At 36.3% G+C, this 22624-nt stretch overlaps 1 protein-coding gene across 2 annotated transcripts in view; it reads right to left on the reverse strand.

Moving 5' to 3' along the window:
* SEPTIN14 (septin 14) overlaps positions 1-22624 on the reverse strand; it is a 41128-nt gene that overhangs the window by 5221 nt on the left and 13283 nt on the right. Inside the window, exons 1-7 of one of the 2 annotated variants that reach the window (XM_043914861.1) lie at positions 20991-21040; positions 19723-19791; positions 10316-10436; positions 9754-9949; positions 6087-6273; positions 4780-4941; positions 483-579 (exon numbers count right to left, since the gene is read on the reverse strand). In XM_043914861.1, the coding sequence (XP_043770796.1) occupies positions 483-579; positions 4780-4941; positions 6087-6273; positions 9754-9949; positions 10316-10436; positions 19723-19776 (817 nt within the window). In that variant the 5' untranslated portion in view covers positions 19777-19791; positions 20991-21040. Of the gene's footprint in view, positions 1-482; positions 580-4779; positions 4942-6086; positions 6274-9753; positions 9950-10315; positions 10437-19722; positions 19792-20990; positions 21041-22624 lie in introns of those variants that run through there. The other variant, XM_043914860.1, reaches the window with a different exon arrangement.

The raw sequence follows: 22624 nt of genomic DNA on the forward strand, positions 1-22624 counted from the left end.
ACCATCCTTTTACTAGTAACCACTTAATAGTGCTTTATAAATTGGGTAGCAATTAACTTATATAATATGTTTCAAGTACCAATATTTATGCTTCCATGTTGTTCAAAGTTCTTTTGTTCAAAGAACTTTTCAGCAGTCAATACAATGGATTAGCACCACAGAGATAATCTGTATATGGCAGACTAGGGTAAATGAGAAGGTTCTGCTCAGTTTCTGAGTTTTTGCCTAAAGTACAAAAAAATTCCAGAAAATTCCCATGAGAATAAATTATAGTCAAAATAATCACTATCTCAAATGAAACAGAATCTGTGCTCCTTATTAGTAACTGTTAATTTGCTGTTTAATGAGAGTCACCAATATTGACTGGTTAAAATATTTTGTTTTATATATTTACAGTTATAGTTTACATAATTTTATAATTATATATATTTAAGTATAATCAATCCAGAACAAGACTTCTCATGGACGTTTGTTATGTTTACCTTGTAAAATTCCCCAGGGGTACTGACGTCCTCTGACTGTCCTTTTTCCAACTTTCACTTCATCCGTACTTCCTACTACAGCAAAAGGTAAGAGGCCCTAGAAAGTAAGAACGAATTTCATCATATTTTCTTATACCAATATGACTTACTCTGTTACTCTTATTTCTGTTATGGAAATAACAGAGACAAGAATACATAATAAGTTTATTCAAACAAGTGATTTATCCTGCCTCAGATTTTATGACTTAGCATTAAAAATGTGCAGATTAATTTCTATAAGCATTTGTGAGATCCCACTTCTACTTAACATAATATTAGAAGTCTCAGCCACAGCAGTCAGACAACAAAAATAAATAAAAGGTATTCAAGTTGGAAGGGAAAAAGTAAAACTGTCATTATTTGCAGATGATATGATACTATATGCAGAAAACTTTAAGTCTCTACCAAAAATTCACTAGAAATAATAAATCAATTCAATAAAGTTGAAGAATAAAGGTTAACATACAAATTTCTACATGTTGCTTTTCTATTTACTAATAGTGAACCGTCAAAAAGAGAAATCAAGAAAACAATCCATTTAAAATTGCATCAAAATGAATAAAATACCTAGAAATTGGCTTAAAAGAGGAAGTGAAAGACCAATATTCTGAAAAATATCAGACACTGATGAAAGAATATGAAGATGACACAAATTAGTGAAAAAATATAACATGTTCATGGATTGGAAGAATTAATAATGTTAAAATGTTCATACTACTCAGAGTAATCTACAGATTTAATGTAATCCCTATCAAAACACACATGACATTTTCCACAGAACTAATGGAATTAGTTACATAATACATAATAAAATTGTATGGTACTGCAAAAGAGCTCAGATAGCCAAAGCAATCTTGAGGAAAAAAGAACAAAACTGTAAGTATGACATTCTTTGACTTCAGACTATACTATAAAACTACAGTATCAAAATAGTATGGTACTAGCACAAACAGACACACAGATCAGTGGAACAGAACAGAGAACTCAGAAATAAATTATACACATATGGCCAATTAATCTATGACAAAGGAGAGAAAAATATATGACAGGAAAAGAGAGTCTCTTCAATAAGTGGTGCTGGGATAAATCCATGATAACTACACAGTTAATATGTAAAGGAATCCATGGCTGATTCATGTCAAGTATGACAAAAACCACTACAATATTGTAAAGTAATTAGCCTCCAACTAATAAAAATAAATGAAAAATAAATAAATAAATATGTAAAGGAATGAAATTTGAACTTTTCTCATAAGATGTACAAAGATAAATACAAAATGAATTAAAGATCTAAATGTAAGACCAGAAACCATGAAACTCCTAAAAGAAAACTCTAGGCAGAACACTGACATAAGTGGTCACAATATTTTTTAGATCTTCCTTCTCAGGCAAAGGATACAAAAGCAAAACTAAGCAAATGGGACCTAATTTAACTCAAAACTTTTTGCACAGCAAAAGAAACTGTCAAAAAATGAAAAGATAACCTATGGAATGAAAGAAAATATTTGGAAATGACATATCTACTAAGGAGTTAATACCTAAAACATATGAACAGCTCATACAACTCAATATCAAAGCAAACAACCCATTTTTTAAAAAGGGCAGGTCTTCCCTGGTGGTCCAGTGGTAAAGAATCTTCCTGCCAATGCAAGGGATATGGGTTGATTCCTGGTCAGGGAAGATCCCACATGCTGCAGAGCAACAAAGCCGCTTGTGCCACAACTACTGAACCTACGCACCTAGAGCCCGTGTGCTGCAACATGAAGATCCAGCACGGCCAACAGATAAATATATAAATAAATTTTTAAAAAAAAATCACAATGCAGCTTTTCAGGAAAGGCTACTGTTTTGCCCTTTGCCACTAGCATTTCATTTGGGATTTCAAATAACTTGATTTGAGGAGAGAAGAGCCTCACCTGACTTCTTTGAGATTAACAGAATGCTTTGGGGTCCTTTGTTTGGCAGGGAGATCAGTAAAATGAGTAATGCCTTATTTGGAAGATAAGCCTGGGCAATTTGGAGATGTATATGCACAATATTTAACCCAGGAATTGCACCTTAAAAACAAGCAGAGTAATAGTGTTCTTTTGCCCAAGTGCCTTTTGAAATGTATAAGGAATTCCAGAGACACTTGGGTGCAGGGAGGTCTGCAGACAATATAACAGTGACCTAGAAGACCCCAAGAGACCTGTTCAGGTTTCCTATCAGGTGAAAACTTGATATAATGACACTGATATTGGCTTCTTTACCATTCTCAAGTAAAAGTGGAAAGCAGCTGCCCATAACAATCTACATGTCTTCATAAAGAAATCCATGTCAGTTTCTAATGTACTCATGAACTACAATAAAGATGACTATACACACACACACACACAAAACCCACAGTGCAATAGCAACTCATATCCATTAAGATAAGCTACCATTTTTTTAAAAAAATAGAAAATAACAAGTGTTGGTATGAATGTGGATAAATTGGAAACCTTGTGCACTTTTTGTGGGAATGCAAAAATAGTGAAGCCACTATGGAAAAAAGTATGGCGGTTCATCAAGAAATTAAACCTACAATTTTCATACAATCCAGCAACTCCACTTCTTGGCACATACAAGAATTGGCCCAAGGGAATTGAAAGCAGAGACTCAAAGAAATATTTGTACAGGAGAAGGACAAATATTATAATTCCATCTACTAGAAGTACTTTGAGTAGTCAAATTCATAAAAGTTGATTGGAAGGAATAATAGGAAATTATTATTTATTGCAGAGCTTCAGTTTTTCAAGATGAAAAAAGTTATGTGGATATAGTTGGTAGCACAACAACTATGAACAGATAATGCCACTCAACTGTGAACTTCGAAAGATTTAAGTTGGGGACTTCCCTGGCATTCCAGTGGTTAAGACTCTGCCTTCGAATGCAGGGGTTAGGAGTTTGATCCCAGGTCAGGGAGCTAAGATCCCACATGCCTCGCAGCCAAAAAAATAAAAGCATAAAACAGAACCATAAAAAATTCAGTAATGACTTCATAAAACTGTAACAAATTCAGTAAAGACTTTTTAAATGGTCCACATGAAAAACATTTTTAAATTTTTTAAAATAAAAAAAATTAAAAGTTTAAGATGGTAAACTTCATTCTACGTACATTTTACCACAATTTTAAAACCTCTTAGAAGGAAACATAAGAAAATCTTTATTGCCTTGGATTTGACAAAACATTCTTAGATATGACATCAAAAGCACAAGTAACAACAAAAATAAATAAATAGGACTTCATCAATATTTTTTAAAAGCTTATGTTTCAAAGGACACCAGAAATAAAATGAAAAAATGACTAATAGATTAGGAGAAAATAATTGCAAATCATGTATCTCATAAGCACCTGGTATCTAGAAAACATAAAGAACTCTAACAACTCAATAATAATTTTTTTAAAAAGCTCAATTAAAAATGCACAAATGATCTGAGTAAATTTTTCCCCTGGGAAGACACACTGATAGCCAATTAAAACATGAAAAGACCAAATACTATGTAATTCCATTCATATGATATCCAGAACAGAGGAATCGAAAGAGAAAGATGTTGATTAGTGGTTTCCTAGGGCAGCAGCAGGGCTGGGGGAGAGGAAGTCTGACAGGCGGTAGGGGAGAAAAGCTAGAGAGTATGGGGTTTCTTTTTGAGATAATATTTCTATGTCTACTATATAATAACAATGTCAGTTTGGCTGTGGAGGGTTGCGCACACCGTGAGCAGACTAAAAATCATTAAATTGTGTACTTTCGTGGGTGAGTCATTCGGTACGTGAACTATATCTTTCTAAAAGGATTTTTAAAAGAATAAAATGCTTCTTAAAATAATTGATTCTCAGGAAATATTTTTCAAAATCAAGAAAAAGAAACATTTTCCCACACTGGATTTTGGGGAAAAATACCTTATTTATAGTCTCTTTGTCAGATACAAGTGACACTATATTACTAACATAGTTGTTCAGTCGCTAAGTCGTGTCCGACTCTTTGGGACCCCATGGACTGCAGCACGCTAGGCTTCCCTTCACTGTCTCCTGGAGTTTGCTCAAACTCATGTCCACTGAGTCAGTGATGCCATGCAATCATCTCATCTTCTGTCACCCCCTTCTCCTTCTGCCCTCAATCTTTCCCAGCATCAGGGTGTTTTCCAATTTTTTCTGTATTACTAATAAGGTTACTTATAAATTATATTTTCATCCCCCCTGTCAAATAGAATTTAGATTCAATAGTTAGAGGCTTACATTCATTGAGGAGTTCGTGTGAGTGGTAGTTTCATCATCTGTTGGGAACTGATATATCTGGATGCCATTACTAATCAATTCATTCATTATCTCACACTTAAATGTCTGTAAATCACTTTTAGAAATTGCATCTGCTTTGGCAATCACTGGTATAATGTTCACCTATTAAGAAAGAAGCAAAGAAAAACTCACCATTGAGAATTAATTATTAAATGGCATTTTTACAGTCAAAACCTCACAATATCTGACAACACATTTTCGTAACCAAATAATCCCTAGCTTTCATGACTTCTTCAGAAAATTGCTTTCCAAAATCATCAGTATTTTTGAAGATTAAACTTTAATCAGAAACCAGGTTTAGAAGGCTCAGGTTTTTCTCTTCTTAAGTTTTCTTAGCTTCCAATACATCTGGGTTTGGTAAAATGTAAGTGGCAAAATGAAGTATGATCAATTTGATTTCTTATTGAGTATTAAAATGTCAGAAGAGACTTTTCATCAACATTGTAGAATAGATCCACTTTGTCCTTCTACATATGATTCATTTGCACCATCTAAGGCCATTGAAATAGCGTTAAACCCAGTTCACCAGTGTCCTCATAAAAACAGGAAACTTGGACACACAGAGACATCACATGTGTGTACAAACGAAAGATCATGTGAGGTGATAGTGAGAAAGCGGCCATCTACTTCCTGAACTGAGAGGTTTCAGAAAAAACAAACCTTGGTGACACTTTCCGGAACTGTAAGAAAAAAAATGTCTATTGTTTAAAGCACTTTCTATTGTTAAATCACTAAGCAGCATTTTGTAATGGTATCTCTAGAAAACTAACACAAATGCTTTAAAGATTAACAGAAAAAATGATATATATGTAAAGTCACCCAGTCGTGTCCGACTCTTTGTCATCCCACGGACTGTAGCCTGCTAGACTCCTCCGTCCATGGAATTTTCCAGGCAAGGATACTGGAGTGGGTTGCCATTTCCCTCTCCAGGGGATCTTCCCAATCCAGGAATCGAACCCGGTCTTCCACACTGCAGGCAGACTCTTTACCATCTGAGCCACCAGGGAAGCCAAGTTCTTGTGTGTAAATGCTTTCAAGATTTGCACTGTTTCTTAGGTTCAGTAGTTGTGGCACATGGGCTTAGTTGCCCCGCGTTATATGGGATCTTCCCAGACTAGAAATCAAACCCATGTCCTCTGCACCCACAGATGGATTCTTAACTACTAGACCACTAGGGAAGTTCAAGATTTGTATTTTTTCAAAATAAGTATTAAATCTTGACAGGCTGACGGATTTACCAAACGCACCTTGCTGTCAATGTTCTTCATGGTTAATATATCAAGAGACTTCAGAGAATGTCCTGTAGGTGAAATGAAGTAAAGGCACACATGGACGCGGGAATCATGGTAGTCACCTAAGGAACGTTTAATTTTCAACTCTTCTTGAAGATAGGACTCAAATTGAGCATCTAGGTAGTCAACAATTGGCTGGTAGCTGAAAAAAAAAAGATTATTCAAACATTTAACATAACAGATTAATATCATCTGATGTCTGTGATTTTATCATTTACTATATAGTGAATATGTGCACTCACTAGCTTGCCCCAGCAATTAAAATGTTCATAACATGTCCTTACAAAGATAACAATTATAAACCAATAAAAAGGCCCATCGTTGGACTTTCCTGGTGGTACAGTGGTTAAGAATCTGCCTGCCAATGCAGGAGACATGGGTTAGATCCCTGGTCCAGAAAGATTCCACGTGCTGAGGGTCAGCTAAACTTGTGCAGTGTACTGCTGAGCCCACACTCTAGGGCCGGTGTTCTGCAACTATTGAGTCTGAGTGCTGTGACTACTGAGCCCACATGCCTACAGCCCATGCTCCACCACAAGAGAAGCCACCACTACAAGCCTGTGAACCACAAGGAAGAGTAGCCCCCACCTGCTACAACGAGTGAAAGCCCGTGAGCAGCAAGGGAGATACAGCACAGTCAAAATGAATAATTTTTTTAAGGACCCACTGTTTACAGCAAAGGCAAAATGCTCTCTCAGTTCAATGCAGTCTCAAGTAGAATCCAAGTTTTTGTATGTATATGTATATATATATAAGTGCAAAGAACCAAGAACACTCAAGACATACTGAAAAAAAATGAAGAAGATATATTCTTCCTATATTAGGACTTACTGTGAAGCTAAAATAATTAATAGAGCATGGTATCAGCACAAGGATAAATTGACTAAAGCACAAGAGAATTTTTGGATGTGTTACAACTGTTCTAGGTCCCAGCTGAGGAGGTGGATATACAGCTCAATGCATTCTTAAATGTAAGTCAGACACTATAAAACTCTCAGAGGAAAACATAGGCAGAACACTCTTTGACAGAAATCACAGCAAGATCTTTTTAGACCCATCTCCTAAAGTAATGAAAATAAACACAAAAATAAACAAAGAGGACCTAATTACACTTAAAAACTTTTGCATAGCCAAGGAAACCATAAACAAGACAAAAAAAGACAACTCTCAGAATGAGAGAAAATATTTGCAAGCGAAGCAACTGACAAAGAATCAATCTCCAAAATATGTAAACAGCTCATGTAGCTCAATATCAAAACAACAAACAACCCAATCAAAAAATGGGTAGAAGAACTAAGTAGACATTTCTCCAAAGAAGACATACAGATGACCAAAAACACATGAAAAGATGTTCAATATCACTAATTATTAGAGAAATGCAAAATCAATGAGGTAGCACCTTACACTGGTCAGAATGGCCATCATCAAAAAATCTACAAGCAATGAATGCTGGACAGGGTGTGGAGGAAAGGGAATCCTCTTACACTGTTGGAGGGAATGTAAATTAATACAGCCAGTATGAAGAATAGTACGGAGGTTCCTTTAAAAATCTAAAAATAGAACTACCATATGACCCAGCAATCCCACTCCTGGGCGTATACCCAAGAAAATCATAATTCCAAAAGATACATGCACCCCAGTGTTCACTGCAGCACTATTTACAATAGCCAAGATGTGGAAGCAACCTAAATGACCATCAACAGAGGAATGCATAAAGAAGGTGTGGCATATATATATAATGGAATATTACTCAGCCATAAAAAGAAACAAATTGTGCCATTTGCAGAGGTGTGGATGGACCTAGAGACATACAGTGAAGTAAGTCAGCAAGAGAAAAACAAATATTGTATATTAACACATATATGTGGAATCTAGAAAAATGGTACAGATGAATTTATTTGCAAATCAGAAATAGAGACACAGATGTAGAGAACAAATATATGGACACCAAGGGGGGAAACGGAGGGGTGGGATGAACTGGGAGATTGACATAGACATACTACTATGTATAAAATGGGTAACTAATGAGAAGCTACTGTATAGCACAGGGAACCCTACTCAGTGCTCTGTGGTGACCTAAACAGGAAGGAAATACAAAAAAGAGGGGTTGCATGTATCTGTTGGAGTAGGAAATGGCAACCCATTCCAGTATTCTTGCCTGGAAAATTCCATGAACAGAGGAACCTGGTGGGCTGCAGTCCATAGGTCAGAAAGAGTCAGACATGTCTGAGCAAATGAGCACACAGCACATGTATGTGTATGGCTGACTCACTTTGCTGCACAATAGACAAAAATGCATCATTGTAGCACAACTATACTCCAATAAAATTTCTTTTTAAAAAGTGAAGGACAAAAAGTAAAGTTTGCAAGCAGCAACAGAAAAGCAACTCATCACATATAAGGGAGCCCCCATAAGACCATGAGCCAATTTCTCAGCATAAAATTTGCAGGCTAGAAAAGAACAGGATAATATAGTCAAAGTGATAAAAAGAAAAAACCTACCAACTGCCTTTTAGAAACAAAAGAAAAAAAAATACTTCCCAGACAAATAAATACTGAGGAAGTTCATCACCACTAAATTTGCCTTAAAAGAAATGCCACTAGATCTACCTGAAAAGAAATGCTAAAGGGAGTTATTCAAGTTGAAATAAGTGGACTCATTATAGTAACACGAAAGCAAACAGGAGTATAAAACAGGTAAAGGTAAATAAAGGTAAATATAGACAAATAGAGAATATTGTAACACTATAATGAAAAAGGTAAGTTAATCACTTTTACCTGTATCAGAGAAGTAAAAAGAAAAAAGTATAAATCACTATAAATACAAAAATCTTCGAATGGATGAACAACATAAAAATATGAAGTTTGATATCAAAAGTGATGAACAGGTAAAACTGTAAAATTGTGCATGTGATTAAAGTTGTTATAAGCTTAAAATAAACTGTTATAAAATGATAACCACAAAGAAAATACCTATAAAAGATACATAAAAGAAAAAGAGAAAGAAAACACATCACTACAAAGATCAACAAAATACAAAGAAACTAAAAAGAGGAAATGAGGAACAAGGGAACTACAAGATAGACAGAAAACATATAGCAAAATAATAATAGTCATTCCTTGTGAATAATTACTCATATATACTCATATAGAGTATATATTATATATAATTATCTGAAAAGAGTGAAAAGTGAAAGTCACATCTGACTCTTTGCAACCCTGAATTCTCCAGGCCAGAATACTGGAGTGGGTTGCCTTTCCCTTCTCCAGGGCATCTGCCCAACCCAGGAATCAAACCAAGGTTTCTTGTATTGTAGGCGGATTCTTTACCAGCTGAGCTACCAGGGAAGCCCATTTGAAAGGAGTAAACTCCCCAATCAAAAGACAAAGAGTGGCTGAATGGATTCAAGAAAAAATTCAACTACATGCCATCTACAATAGGCCCACTTTACTATTTTTTAAGTGCAGTATAGTTGATGTACAGTGTTGTGCTAATTTCTGCTGTGCAGCAAAGTGATTAAATTTTAGATATATTCTAGAAGAACATTACTTTTTAACATATGGAGCAAAAAAGCAAATTCCTTGAAATAACAGTAACTTTTCAAATTAAGAAAACACTCACCTGGCTTCCTTGTTTATTTGATCACCATAGCCCACTGTTTTCACAACAGTTAATTTCAACTGAACATTGTTTTCCTGGAGTTCATATGTCTGAATTTTAAGTCCAACACTTGAGTAAAAATGTGAAGATTTTTTGTCTTTCAAATTAGTATTGAACAGTGTGTCAATCAAGGTTGATTTTCCAATTCCAGTTTCCCCTGTACAGAAACAGACACATCACAGGGGCAAAAGATAGCTGTGAAGTAACACCCTGTCCCCTCCCTAGAATGGTTTACAAAGGGTCCCAAATATTTCAAAGATGGGAATGTCCTTGAAATATATATACTTCTGACTCCATCCATCATTAACAAAATATGCAAAGATAATATACAGAAAGGTGTATCAGATTTTGAAGAGCACTGAAACACTTAAAGAAAAAATGTCAAAGCAACACGGCTAAGAAGATGCGAACCAATACAAACACAAAGACCCAGTCTTAAAGTAACAGTCCCAGTGTTATGCTGCTTAAAATAAGTTGAAATGAACAATTAAGAAATAATTCATGGGAGGGGTTTGGCACTTACCCACACAGAGAATATTAAAAAAGAATCCTTGTTGAACAGATTTGTCCACCAGCTGATGAGCCAAACAATCGAAACCAAAATGGCCAAGCATATTTAAGCAACGGATAGTATCTTCTTTTTGCTTAAAGAAAAAAACAATATTTTGATTAGCTAGAAGATATCACTTGACAATGACTATATTAATATGTCAAAGAAATGGAAATGATTATTTGAGAAATGATATCATTTCATATGATCATTCAAATGATCAAATATCTTTTGATTATCATACTTCAGACAAGATGCAAATGAAGTAAATTTGTAAGAAGAGAGACCAGAACCAGAAATATAGACTTTTGTCATCATTTTTATAAATAGTGACCCTATCTTTGTTCACACTCAAATAGACTATGTTTCTAAGTTTAAAAGTAGGAAATTAAAGACATACCACAAGAAAGCCCAATATGTTGTTCTACAATAATGAACTATTTTTGTGGAAAAAAGAAAACAGCATTGTTTCATTCCATTTCAGTTTGGTAATATATTCAGGAGATCCAGTATATGTTAATACATGCAAGAAATAAAAGTTTATTTGAATTTTTTAAAAAGTAACTAAAAACTTTGACTTCATATTTGTGATATGCCTCTAAGAACTTGTGTTGTATCGAGTTGTTAAAGGAATCCACTGCTAATAACACCAACCTAGAAACTCAGAAATCCATTAATAATATATTTATTATATTTTATTATTTTATTTTATTTATTATAATTTATTATACATAAATTTACCAATTGATTATTTTTAAAAGTGGAAAATAATTCAAAGAAGGCTTATTAATCTATACTAGTCTCAGCCCTGGAAATCTCTCCCAAACAACTAGAAATTTTCATAAATGCTTTATGCAGAAAAGTGTTTGCTGTAGCTCTCTAACATCCAAACATGACTCCTTGTAATAGAATATCCAAGTAAATGATAATATATTTATTCACATACACACTGGGGCCTTCTTCAGTCATTTGAGATATTTATAAAAAATTCTTTAATAAATTGAAAAATACATGAAACTCTTTAAAGAGTAAGATATAAAATTGTGTGTACGGGCCTAACTTTTGATGATAGAGGAACTTAACAGCATTTTACCTTTCCTTACGTTAACAACGAGAACAACTGTTTGAAGGCATTGGAAGAAAAAGAAAAGGAGGCGGAAAAAAGAATAAATCAAATTCTGGAAACAAGTTAGCATAATAGGTAAAACTAGATTTATCCACATACTCCCATGAAGCGACTCCCTAGTAAATAAGAAACTTGAAACATAGAGCTCAAGCAAAGAGCGACAATCTTGAGCTGGGAAATCTAAGGTTAGAATTTGGGGCTGCCAAAATGCAAGGATACAGAGAAAGAAATATTGGAAGAGCAAGCCACAGCATGGGGAGACCCAAATGTGCAAACTTTAGAATACTTGGCTGAGTCTAACTCTGTACGTGTAGGTATGACTGTAAAGAGCTCACTGAAAACTCAGAGAAGAATTGGCATTCTAAGAAAGCTGAGCTGGTATTTTAGCAGTGGTACTGGGAAGACCCAAGGAGACAGAGTTTGGAGTTTAAGCTTCTTCCCAGTTAGACGAGTTTCATCAACACTTTAAATAAATACTTTGAACTTTTTATTTAAATTTGTAAAAGGACTTGCTATAGGATCAAGGATTATGTTCTAAGTTAAAGAGTTACTCCCAAATTGAAGGGTACAATGAAGGTAAATCCACCTTTAGAAAGAATATCGTGACTCAACAGGGTCCAAATGACTTGCCAGTAATCTAACTGCTGAAACAAATTCACTACTCTTTAGAGAAATATAATAAAAGAACTTAGACTTTCTACAATGTATAATCAAAATTCCTAGATAGGAAGAAGCAGAAAAGAATCTCTCTCACAGCCAAGGACAACCACAATCAAAAGAAACACCCACACAAAGAGGAACTGGCAGATAAACACTGTAACTATTACGAACATGTTTAAGAATCTACAGAAAAAGACGAGTTTAATGGATTAAGTGATAGGTTATTTTATTTTTTGCCACATCTCTTGGCATGTGGGATCTTGTTCCCTGACCAGGGATTGAACCCATACCCCTTGCATTGGAAGTATGGAGTCTTAACTACTGGACCACCAGGAAAATCCCAATAGGTAATTTTAGATATACAAAAGATGATGATATAGTTGTTAGTTGAATTCAGTTCAGTTCAGTTCAGTTGCTCAGTCATGTCCTACTCTATGCAACCCCCATGGACTGCAGCACACCAGGCTTCCCTGTCCAAAACCAACACCCGGAGCCTACTCAAACTCATGTCCATCATGTTGGTGATGCCATCCAACCATCTCATCCTCTGTCGTCCCCTTCTCCTCCTGCTTTCAATCTTTCCCAGCATCAGGGTCTGTTGCAGTGAGTCAGTTCTTCGCATCAGGTGGCCAAAATATTGGAGTTTCAGCTTCAGCATCAGTCTTTCCAATGGATCTTCAGGACTGATCTCCTTTAGGATGGACTGGTTGGATCTCTTTGCAGTCCAAGGGACTCTCAAGAGTCTTCTCCAGCACCACAATTCAAAAGCATCAATTCTTCGGCACTCAGCTTTAGTTGAATTAGTACATGCTAAATGAACAATGAAGGGTAGGGATAGGACCCTACCAGGGTCCTATTTGGTCCCAATCAGGAATCCAGGCATTAACCAAGGATTAATTAATAAAAATTCCATGGGGATTTTATATTTAAAGACAGCATATTGAGCAATACTAAACTGAAAATACAATCAAATAAGAAAATTTTTTAATTTGTTACTATTTGTGCTCTTAGTGGGTTTAATATATGTGGCAAATTCTGAGTTCTCTATTCAAAGAGAACATTCTGACCCATAAAATCTGAAGGTAATATGAAACAATAACAGATTTGGATGCTGTATTGTTCTCTCTGTCCTAGACTCCCTTGTGATAGGCTTCACTCATTTTAAAAACTGCAACTCAGGGAGGTACCAGATCAAAGTGTCCACAGAACAAAATATAGCCCATTTTTTTTTATCAGGAAAAGACCAGAAACCTTGGCCTCATTAGCACTGAGTTTTTACCCACAGAACAAATAGAACAAGCAAAGTTTTGAATCATACGATTACTTAACAAATGTCTTCCATTGGGCTGAAAGTTCTTTTTATAATATATATTTTTATAAAATTATGATATAATTTATGTAGAAAACTTCAATATTTCAGGTTCTACTAATTTGGCATTTATGATCATGCAAATCTCTTTCTTGATTTCACCTTTGCATCATCCACAGTAAAGCAAATTAAGAAGGTGTATAAGGTATACATAAGGTAAGTATATAAAAATATAAGGTTTAACCTACTGTGAAAAGGATTATTTCATATGCATTCAAATGAAACTGAAATGCTAACCATACATTATTTTAATCTCTCATGATAACAAGGACATACAGACTACATCTAGAAAATGGGATACTGCATGCAAAGTATGTAAATTATAAAGGACTCTTCAAGCTCTGAGAAGCCCTGATGTTTACCCTGTAATCAATGAGCTTTTTTCCCAGTCATATAGGGAAAGGTAGCTGAATAAGAAAAGTCATTAGTCATTGTGAGCCTTTGGGACAGTCACTGGTGCCTGTTTTCTCTTCTATAAAATGAGAACATTTGACCAGGTGAGCTTAAAATTCTTTCACACTCTAATGTTCTATAAGTCAGAGAGTTTTATTTATGAAGAGCATATAATTTCAAGGAGAATAAAAGTCATGCAGAAAAAGTTAAAATATTTATTAATATCATACTAAGTATCAAAATTTTAGAAAAGCCAATAAAAAATATAGGAATTTGGAAGAAAGATAGATGACTGTTAACGTGGAGTAGTTAAAAATAATTTTAAAAGATTACAGATTGGCTCTTGAAAATAGGATAAGATTTGTATGGAGGAAGTAGATATTATGAGCAAGAGGGAAATATGGCAAATGAACAATGTACTATTTGCCCTTGTGTTGTAAAGAACTTGCCTACTAAAGGAAAAGACTTAAATTGGGAAAACTGAAGGAAAAGACTTAAATTGGGAAGACTTAAAAGATAAAAAGGACCCTAACAATAGAGAGTTTTTTGATATGAGGCTAAGGAATATGGATTTTACCGAATTAGTAGTGGGCAGTGGCTAGAGATTTGAGTCAGAGAATAACAGAAGGAAGAAACATTTCAAAAAGATGAATGAGGCACTAGCATGCAAATTGGCCTGGAGAGGAAACTAGAGCCGTGAGTTGGGAAGACCTTCCCTTATAAAAGTGAGTGGTAGAGCTTCCCTTGTGGTCTAGTGGTTAAGAATCCACCTACCAATGCAGGGAACACAGGATCAATCCCTGGTCAAGGAATATCCCACGTGCCTTGGGGCAACGAAGCCCATACGCCACTTGCTTCTTCCTCTTTATGCTTTTAAACTTTTTCTTCCTCTTTATGCTTTTAAACTCCTGAGCCTGTGTGCTGCAACTACCGAAGCCCTTGTGCCGAAAGCCCACGCTCCACAACAAGAGAAACCACAACGAGAAGCCCATGCATCACTACTAGAGAGTAGCCCCAGCTCCCGCCACTAGAGAAAGCCCACATGTAGCAATGAAGACAGCAATGCAGCCAGAAATAAATAAAAATTCCTAAAATGAATGGTGATAAAATTACTAGTGTAAATGAAAAATGTAGAGAATGAGGAGGTTTTCTGGGAAAAAAAATAAAAAAAACTTGACCACTAATCAGGTATAGATACTATGACCAGTAATAGGAAAATCAGAAAAGGAAGTTAGCACATTTTTGTGTGAGAACAAGATAAGTTTGAATTTTGAAATTTTAATTCTAAAGAAAGTATAGAAATACCCTGAAGGTGATTACATATATTTGAGCACAGTGGAGGCTTGAAGAAAGATAAAAAAGAACAAGAATGAAATATGGGAAAATGCCCACTCTGAGAAGGTGAAAAGAAAAGCCTAAAAAGATGAAGAATGAGCAGACAGGAAGACAGAAAAAAGAATCAATATAGTGTCAACTATACAAATATCATGACAGATGAGAGAACTGTGGAAAAATCCAAAAGAATTAAACACATCATGTTGCATTTACAATCCATGGCTTAATGGCAAGTGAAGCTTGATAAAAGCATAAAGAGGAAGAAGAAGCAAGAAACTCAGATGATTATAAAGGTAAAAATTTAACATTGTAATATAACTGTAGAGAAAAAAAAAAAACCCTAGGGTGGTCAGTGTATCCAGATAAAGGATGGGAAGTCTGAACTTATCTCTGTGGGAACTTTCCTTGGAAATTCATCTTCTGCTCTAAGAAGGACACTAGAACACTACATCATCTCACATTTGGCATAGTTTCTGGTACATTGTTGCTGCTCAATATAAAAAGCCTGGAAGGAAAGGGGTGAGAGAAGAAAGAAGGAAAAGAGGAAGGGAGAATGAGAGGAAGAAAAGGGAAAAGAGAGGCGAGAGGGAGAAGTGAAGACAGGAATCCAAAGGAGACTGACTAGGCTAATAACAGAATTTAAAACATTACATGAGAAGAGAGTAGATGGAACAGCATGTGGTAATGGATTCTAACTAACCTATTATGGTAGTCATCTTGCAATAAGGACTTCCCTGTAGCTCAAAGGGTTAAGAATCTGCCTGCAATGAAGGAGATCAGGGTTTGATTCCCAAATCAGGAAGATCCTCTGGAGAAGGGAACGGCAATCCACTCCAGTATTCTTGCCTGGAGAATCCCATGGACATAGGATCCTGGTGGGCTACAGTCGCAAAGAGTCGGACACGATTGAGCGACTGACACATATAACATATACAACATCAAATCATTATGTTGCACACTCAAAACTAATCCAATGTTATATGTCAATGATACCTCAATTTCTAAAAAACTATGTAATAAACTGAATATTTGAAGGTGAGCAAAAGAAGCAGTTTAGAGGGACAGATCTGAAAACACATGAAGACTGTCCTATGGAAAAAGGATTACATTATTTTGTGGCATTCAAGGGAATGGCAAAAGGGGACAAATTCCAAAGGACTAATTTTATACAATATATGAGAAGGGTTTTCTCATAATTAAAGTTAACGCAAAAATTAAATGGATCTACTTAAGCCTTGAATTCCAATTTAAGAAAGAGATACCAGGCATCTTCACATGTTGGCGACTGGAGTGTAAATGTAACTTTACAGAGTGTTTTGATAATTACTATCAATTTAAATGGCATATACCATCTGACCCAACAATTTCATTTCTAGGAAAATATTTTATCATGTACATAAAAAGGTATGCAGGAGCATATTCAAAGCAGTATTGTATAGAATAACAAAAAACAAAAACAAAGCCAGACCTTATAGCTACCAACAGGGGACTGGTCATTGAAGAAAAGTATTTACAACAGTAAAATAATAGAGCTATTAAAAAGAATAAGATTGATCTGTATGTGCTGACATAAAAAGTTGTCCGAAGATTAGACTAGTGCCTGGAAAGAACTAGAGAAGAGAATTTTCTCTTTTCTACTATTTGAATTTTTCTTTTAATAATGTGAGAATGGTATTTTTAATTTCAAAAGGGAGAGTAAACTAAGTTGCCAATTGTAAGGGGTTCAAAAAAAGGTTGGAAGGTTACTTGTTAAAGCATTTGTAGCAAACATTTATATATCAGATTAAAGTTAGACTAACTGACCTTGGGGATCCACCTATTCTAAAATGCTATTTTAATGTCATGTTAACAAAGGAGCACTCACCATGATTTAATGCATCAGAGAGGCCAAAGCTAAAATGGAATGGGCATAAGCCAGTGGTTTAGTCGCTGAGATAGGACTCTGACAGTAGTTTTGACACCAGCAAAGCCCACTAGGGTCCCCAGGAAAAGTAAGATGGAATCTAGGTGATCAAAAAAGATGTAACCTCTTCTTTTGTGCTTAGTCTAGTTTTGCTTCCTAAGGGGGCCAAATGCAGAGGATTAGAGTTCCTGGTTCAGACCACTGCACCCAACACCCCAATCTGGTACACCATATGGAGAAGCACTGTGCACCATACCTCAATCCAAGATGACGACAGTGTAAAAAAATATGCTAGTTTGATTTAAACTAAGATCTAGAAAAAAACATACATATTTGGAGGAAAACATCAAGAGAACCATTATTAAGACATAAGAAAAAAAAAAAAAAAGACATAAGCAACCACTACTTAACGTAGCTCAGTACCCATGGATCTATTTGATGTTTTGACCAAAGACAGTTCTAAAACCCAGTTTTCACTCATTCAGACATGCTACTCTATTAGTGTGAAATTTTATTTGAGGTACTATATTTTCCCTAGTAGAGAGGCTCATCTTAAAATCGAACTTGGTTCAATTTCTCACTCAGTAAAGTAATTAAAAAGCAGCCACCCTGCCATTTTCTAAAATAACTTCATTTTAAAATTATTTATTATCAGTGCCTAAAGTTTCACAAGCATATGCATCAAAGTAGTACTGTTCCTCCCACGTACTAGGAGGTTCTTGAGTTTTCATTTTTTATTCGTTGGAGTTAAATTAGAATAGTCTTGAGGAAAGGGATATAAGTATACTTATGGCTGATTCATGCTGTTGTACAGCAGAAACCAACACATTATAAAGCAATTAACCTCCAATTAAAAATAAATTTTTAAAAAGAGCCCTTCCCCCCAAAAAAAACTGAAATAGTCTTTTGCACTACTAAAAATATCTGCAAAACTTCCCTGGGGAAAAAAAAAAACTTCCCTGGGGGCCTGGGGGCTAAGACTACATGCTCCCAATGCAGGGGGCCTGGGTTTGATCCCTGGTTGGGGAACTAGATCCCACATGCTGCAACTAAAGATCCCATGTTCTGCAGCTAAGACCCAGTGCAACCAAATAAATAAATAAAATAAATATGTTAAATTGTCTGCAGATGCAAGAGATATACAACAATTATTTAAGCCATCATTGATATTTAACTCCAATCAGAACCCAGAAATAAACCATGCACCTAGTCATAGATTAATGGTCAATTAATGTGACAAGGCTTCCCTGATAGCTCAGTTGGTTAAGAATCCGCCTGCAATGCAGGAAACCCTGGTTTGATTCCTAGGTTGAGAAGATCCTCTGGAGAAAGGATAGGCTACCCACTCCAATATTCTTGGGCTTTCCTTGTGGCTCAGCTGGTAAAGAATCCTCCTGCAATGTGGGAGACCTAGATTAAATCCCTGGGTTGGGAAGATCCCCTGGAGAAGGGAAAGGGCACCCACTTCAGTATTCTGGCCTGGAGAATTCCTGGGTCCCAAAGAGTCGGACACAGCTCAGTGACTTTCGCAGCTTCACAATCTATGACGAAAGTGGCAAGACTACACAATGTAGGAAAGACAGTCTCTTCAATAAATGGTGCAGGGAAAACTGGACAGCTACATGGAAAAAAATGAATTTTTATCATTCTTTAACACCACACACAAAAGTAAGCTCAAAAGGGATTAAAGACTTTAAATGTGAGACTGGACACTATAAAACTCCTAGAGAAAAACGTAGGCAGAACATTCTCTGACATAAATCACAGCAATATCTTTTTTGATTGCTCTCCCAGAACAAGGGAAATAAAAGCAAAAATAAATGGGACCTACCTAAACTCAAGGACTTTTGCACAGCAAAGGAAACAATAAACAATACAAAAAGACAACTCACAGATTGGGAGAAAATATTTGCAAATGATGTGACTGACAATGGATTAGTCTCCAAAATTTACAAAGAGCTTGTGATGTTTAACAGAATCAAAACAAACAACCCAATTCAAAAACAGATAGATCTAAACAGACATTTCTCCAAGGAAGACATACAGATGGCCAAGAGGCACATGAAAAGATGTTCAACAGCGCTAATTATTAGAGAAATGCAAATCAAAAATACAATGAGATATCACCTCATGCCAGCCAGGATGACTATCATCAAAAAATCCACAAACGATAAATGCTGGAGAGGGTGTGGAGAGAAGGGAACCTTCCAACACTGCTGGTGGGAATGTACATCAGTATGACTACTATGGAAAACAGTATGGAGGCTCCTTAAAAAAGCTAAAAACAGAACACCATATGACCCGGCAATCCCATTTCTGGGCCTCTATGAAGAGAAAAACATGATCTGAAAGGATATAGACACCCCAATGTTCATTGCACTATTTACAATAGCCAGGACATGGAAGCAACCTAAATGTCCATTGACAGAGGAATGATTAAGTCCAATCAGCATAAAGCTTAATTCACGCCCAAAGGTAATAAAGATAATCCTTTATCAGCTAGGTCTATATCAGTTTACTGAATCAATATTTTGAAAATACACAATCTTGTTGAAGTACAAAATGAAGAGTTCTCTTTGAAAGATATACTCAACTGTATCTTCATCATCGGGTATTTGTGTGGAGGGACACACTGGTTCTTCTGCCATGTCAGACTGAAGGAGCTGAAAACGAAGAAACAAAAACCTTAAAAAGATGAAAAGGCTACATTCCTACAATATAATTTATAGCAATAAGAGAATCCAATATAGACATTATCCCAGATTTTGGCTTTCAGTTCATACTATTGACCTGTTTTAAATTATGGTTATTTTTCTAGTTAGGCTTCTATGTAATAAACAATATTATATATAACATTCAACTTGTAACATACATTCATACATTTAATCATAAACACACAAAAAGCATCTAAAGAAAGGTAAACTCCATTTTGAAGTCAAAAGGACACAGTTCTCTCTTCTTTAAATGACTCGCTGGTCATGAGAAATGGAAATAGGGAATTTTGCTTTTCTTTCTCCCTTTTTTTTTTTAGTGTAGTCACCATGGACTGTAACCCACCAGCCTCCTCTGTCCATGGGCTTCTCCAGGCAAGAATACTGGAGTGGGTAGCCATTCTCTTCTCCACGGGATCTTCCCAACTCAGGGATTGAACCTGGGACTCCTACATTGCAGGCAGATTCTTTACTATCTGGGCTATCAGGGAAGCCCATAGTTAATTTACAATATTATATAATTTCAAGTGTACAATAGTGATTCAATATTTTTATAGACTCTACTCCATTTAAACTCACTACAAAATAATGGCTATATTTCCCTGTGCTGTACAATATATCCTTGATACTCATTTATTTTATACATACTGGGTTGGGAAGAACCCCTGGAGAAGGAAAAGGCTACCCATTCCAGTATTCTGGCCTGGAAAATTCCATGGACTGTATAGTTCATGGAGTTGCAAAGACTCGGACATGACTGAGCGACTTATACATACTAGGTTGTGTCTCTTAAGCCTATATCCCTACCTTACCCACCCTCACATTCCTCTTAAAAAGTGCTAAAAGAAGCAGAAAGACACTCATAATTACTTAACTTTCCAGAGTATCTTAGCAGCAGAGGCTGAGGTGTTAAGCGTGTACTTACTGAAGGAAAACTGGGAAAGCAGAGCTTCTAAAAATCTAAATGACTCCCATAAACATGGAATTAAATTAATGATAGTTCTCATTTATGAAGCACTTAATATGCACCTAGCATTGTGCTGAGTGTGTATGCGCTTTTATTTTAATCTCCAGAGTATATGAGATACACATATTTTCATCACCATATGCCAAAAGAGAAAATTCAGAATCAGAAAAATTAAGGGACTTACTTGCTCAAGATGTTAGCTCTGTCGCAGACGCAGGTCTGAACTGACTCTGAAGCTGGTGTTCTTTCCACTGTCCCCACTTGTGGACTTAATATTCTCTGTCTTTGCAACAATTTGGAATGAGGGAGGAGAGGTACAGGAGAGCACACTGTGCTTATTTCTAAGCAACATTGCCTGAGAAGGACATGCTACCCTGTTTTTAAGCACAACACAAAGATATTGAGACTATGAGGCATGTTTTAAAAGGAAATATTATATATGGGTATAGCAAAGAGAAACTTTGCTATATAAAGAAAGCTGATGAGCTATATAAAGAAAGCTTTGCTATATAAAGAATATGAGTGCATAAGAATTGATGCTTTTGAACTGTGGTGTTGGAGAACACTCTTGAGAGTCCCTTGGACTGCAAGGAGATCCAACCAGTCCATCCTAAAGGAGATCAGTCCTGGGTGTTCATTGGAAGGACTGATGTTGAAGCTGAAACTTCAATACTTTGGCCACCTGACGCAAAGAGCTGACTCATTGGAAAAGACCCTGATGCTGGGAAAGATTGAGGGCAGGAGGAGAAGGGGACGACAGAGGATGAGATGGTTGGATGGCATCACCGACTCAATGGACATGGGTTTGGGTGAACTCCGGGAGTTGGTGATGGACACAGAGGCCTGGCGTGCTGCGGTTCATGGGGTCGCAAAGAGTCGGACATGACTGAGCGACTGAACTGAACTGATAGCAAAGAGAAAAGCAAACAGAATTAAAGAATGGCTCTGTACAATGGTCTTTTCACTTGATATATCCTGAGGATTATTAATACATAAATTACCTCCCTCATTCCAAATTGTTGCAAAGACAGAGAATATTAAGTCCACAAGTGGGGACAGTGGAAAGAACACCAGCTTCAGAGTCAGTTCAGACCTGCATCTGCGACAGAGCTGACATATTGAGCAATACATAAAATACATAAATTTATTAATACATAAATTTACCTCGTTTTTTCCTCCTAATGGTAAATAGTGGTTTCTATTACAGATGATGCTGTGTTCTATGATATGGTTTACTCTGTGCATGTGTTCTCAGTCTTGTAAAACTCTGTGACCCTGTGGACTGTAGCCTGCCAGGCTCCTCTGTCCATGGGATTCTCCGGGCAAGAATCTTGGCATGGGTTGCCATGCCCTTCTCCAGGGGATCTTCCTGACCCAGGGATCAAACCTGCATCTCCTGCAGCTCCTGCATTGCAGGCAGATTCTTTACCACCGAGCCACTGGGGAAGCCCATGGTTTACTCTAGTCTAGTATATATAAAGGTTCTGTATTATTTAACAGAGCAACAATGATGGGTATCGCAGTGATTTCTGGGTTTTAATTAACAGTAAACACTTAAGCCACGGAAAAGTAATTGTTTCTTAACTTCTTATACTTATGGTCCGACTCTGTGTGATCCCATAGACAGCAGCCCACCAGGCTCCCCCGGTTCTGGGATTCTCCAGGCAAGAACACTGGAGTGGGTTGCCATTTCCTTCTCCAAGGTGTGAAAGTGAAAGTGAAAGTGAAGTCGCTCAGTTGTGTCCGACTCTTAGCGACCCCATGGACCACAGCCTACCAGGCTCCTCCATCCATGGGATTTTCCAGGCAAGAGTACTG

This window comes from Cervus elaphus, chromosome 10 (assembly GCF_910594005.1).
Source record: "Cervus elaphus chromosome 10, mCerEla1.1, whole genome shotgun sequence".
In the NCBI taxonomy this organism is placed as follows: Eukaryota; Metazoa; Chordata; class Mammalia; order Artiodactyla; family Cervidae; genus Cervus; species Cervus elaphus.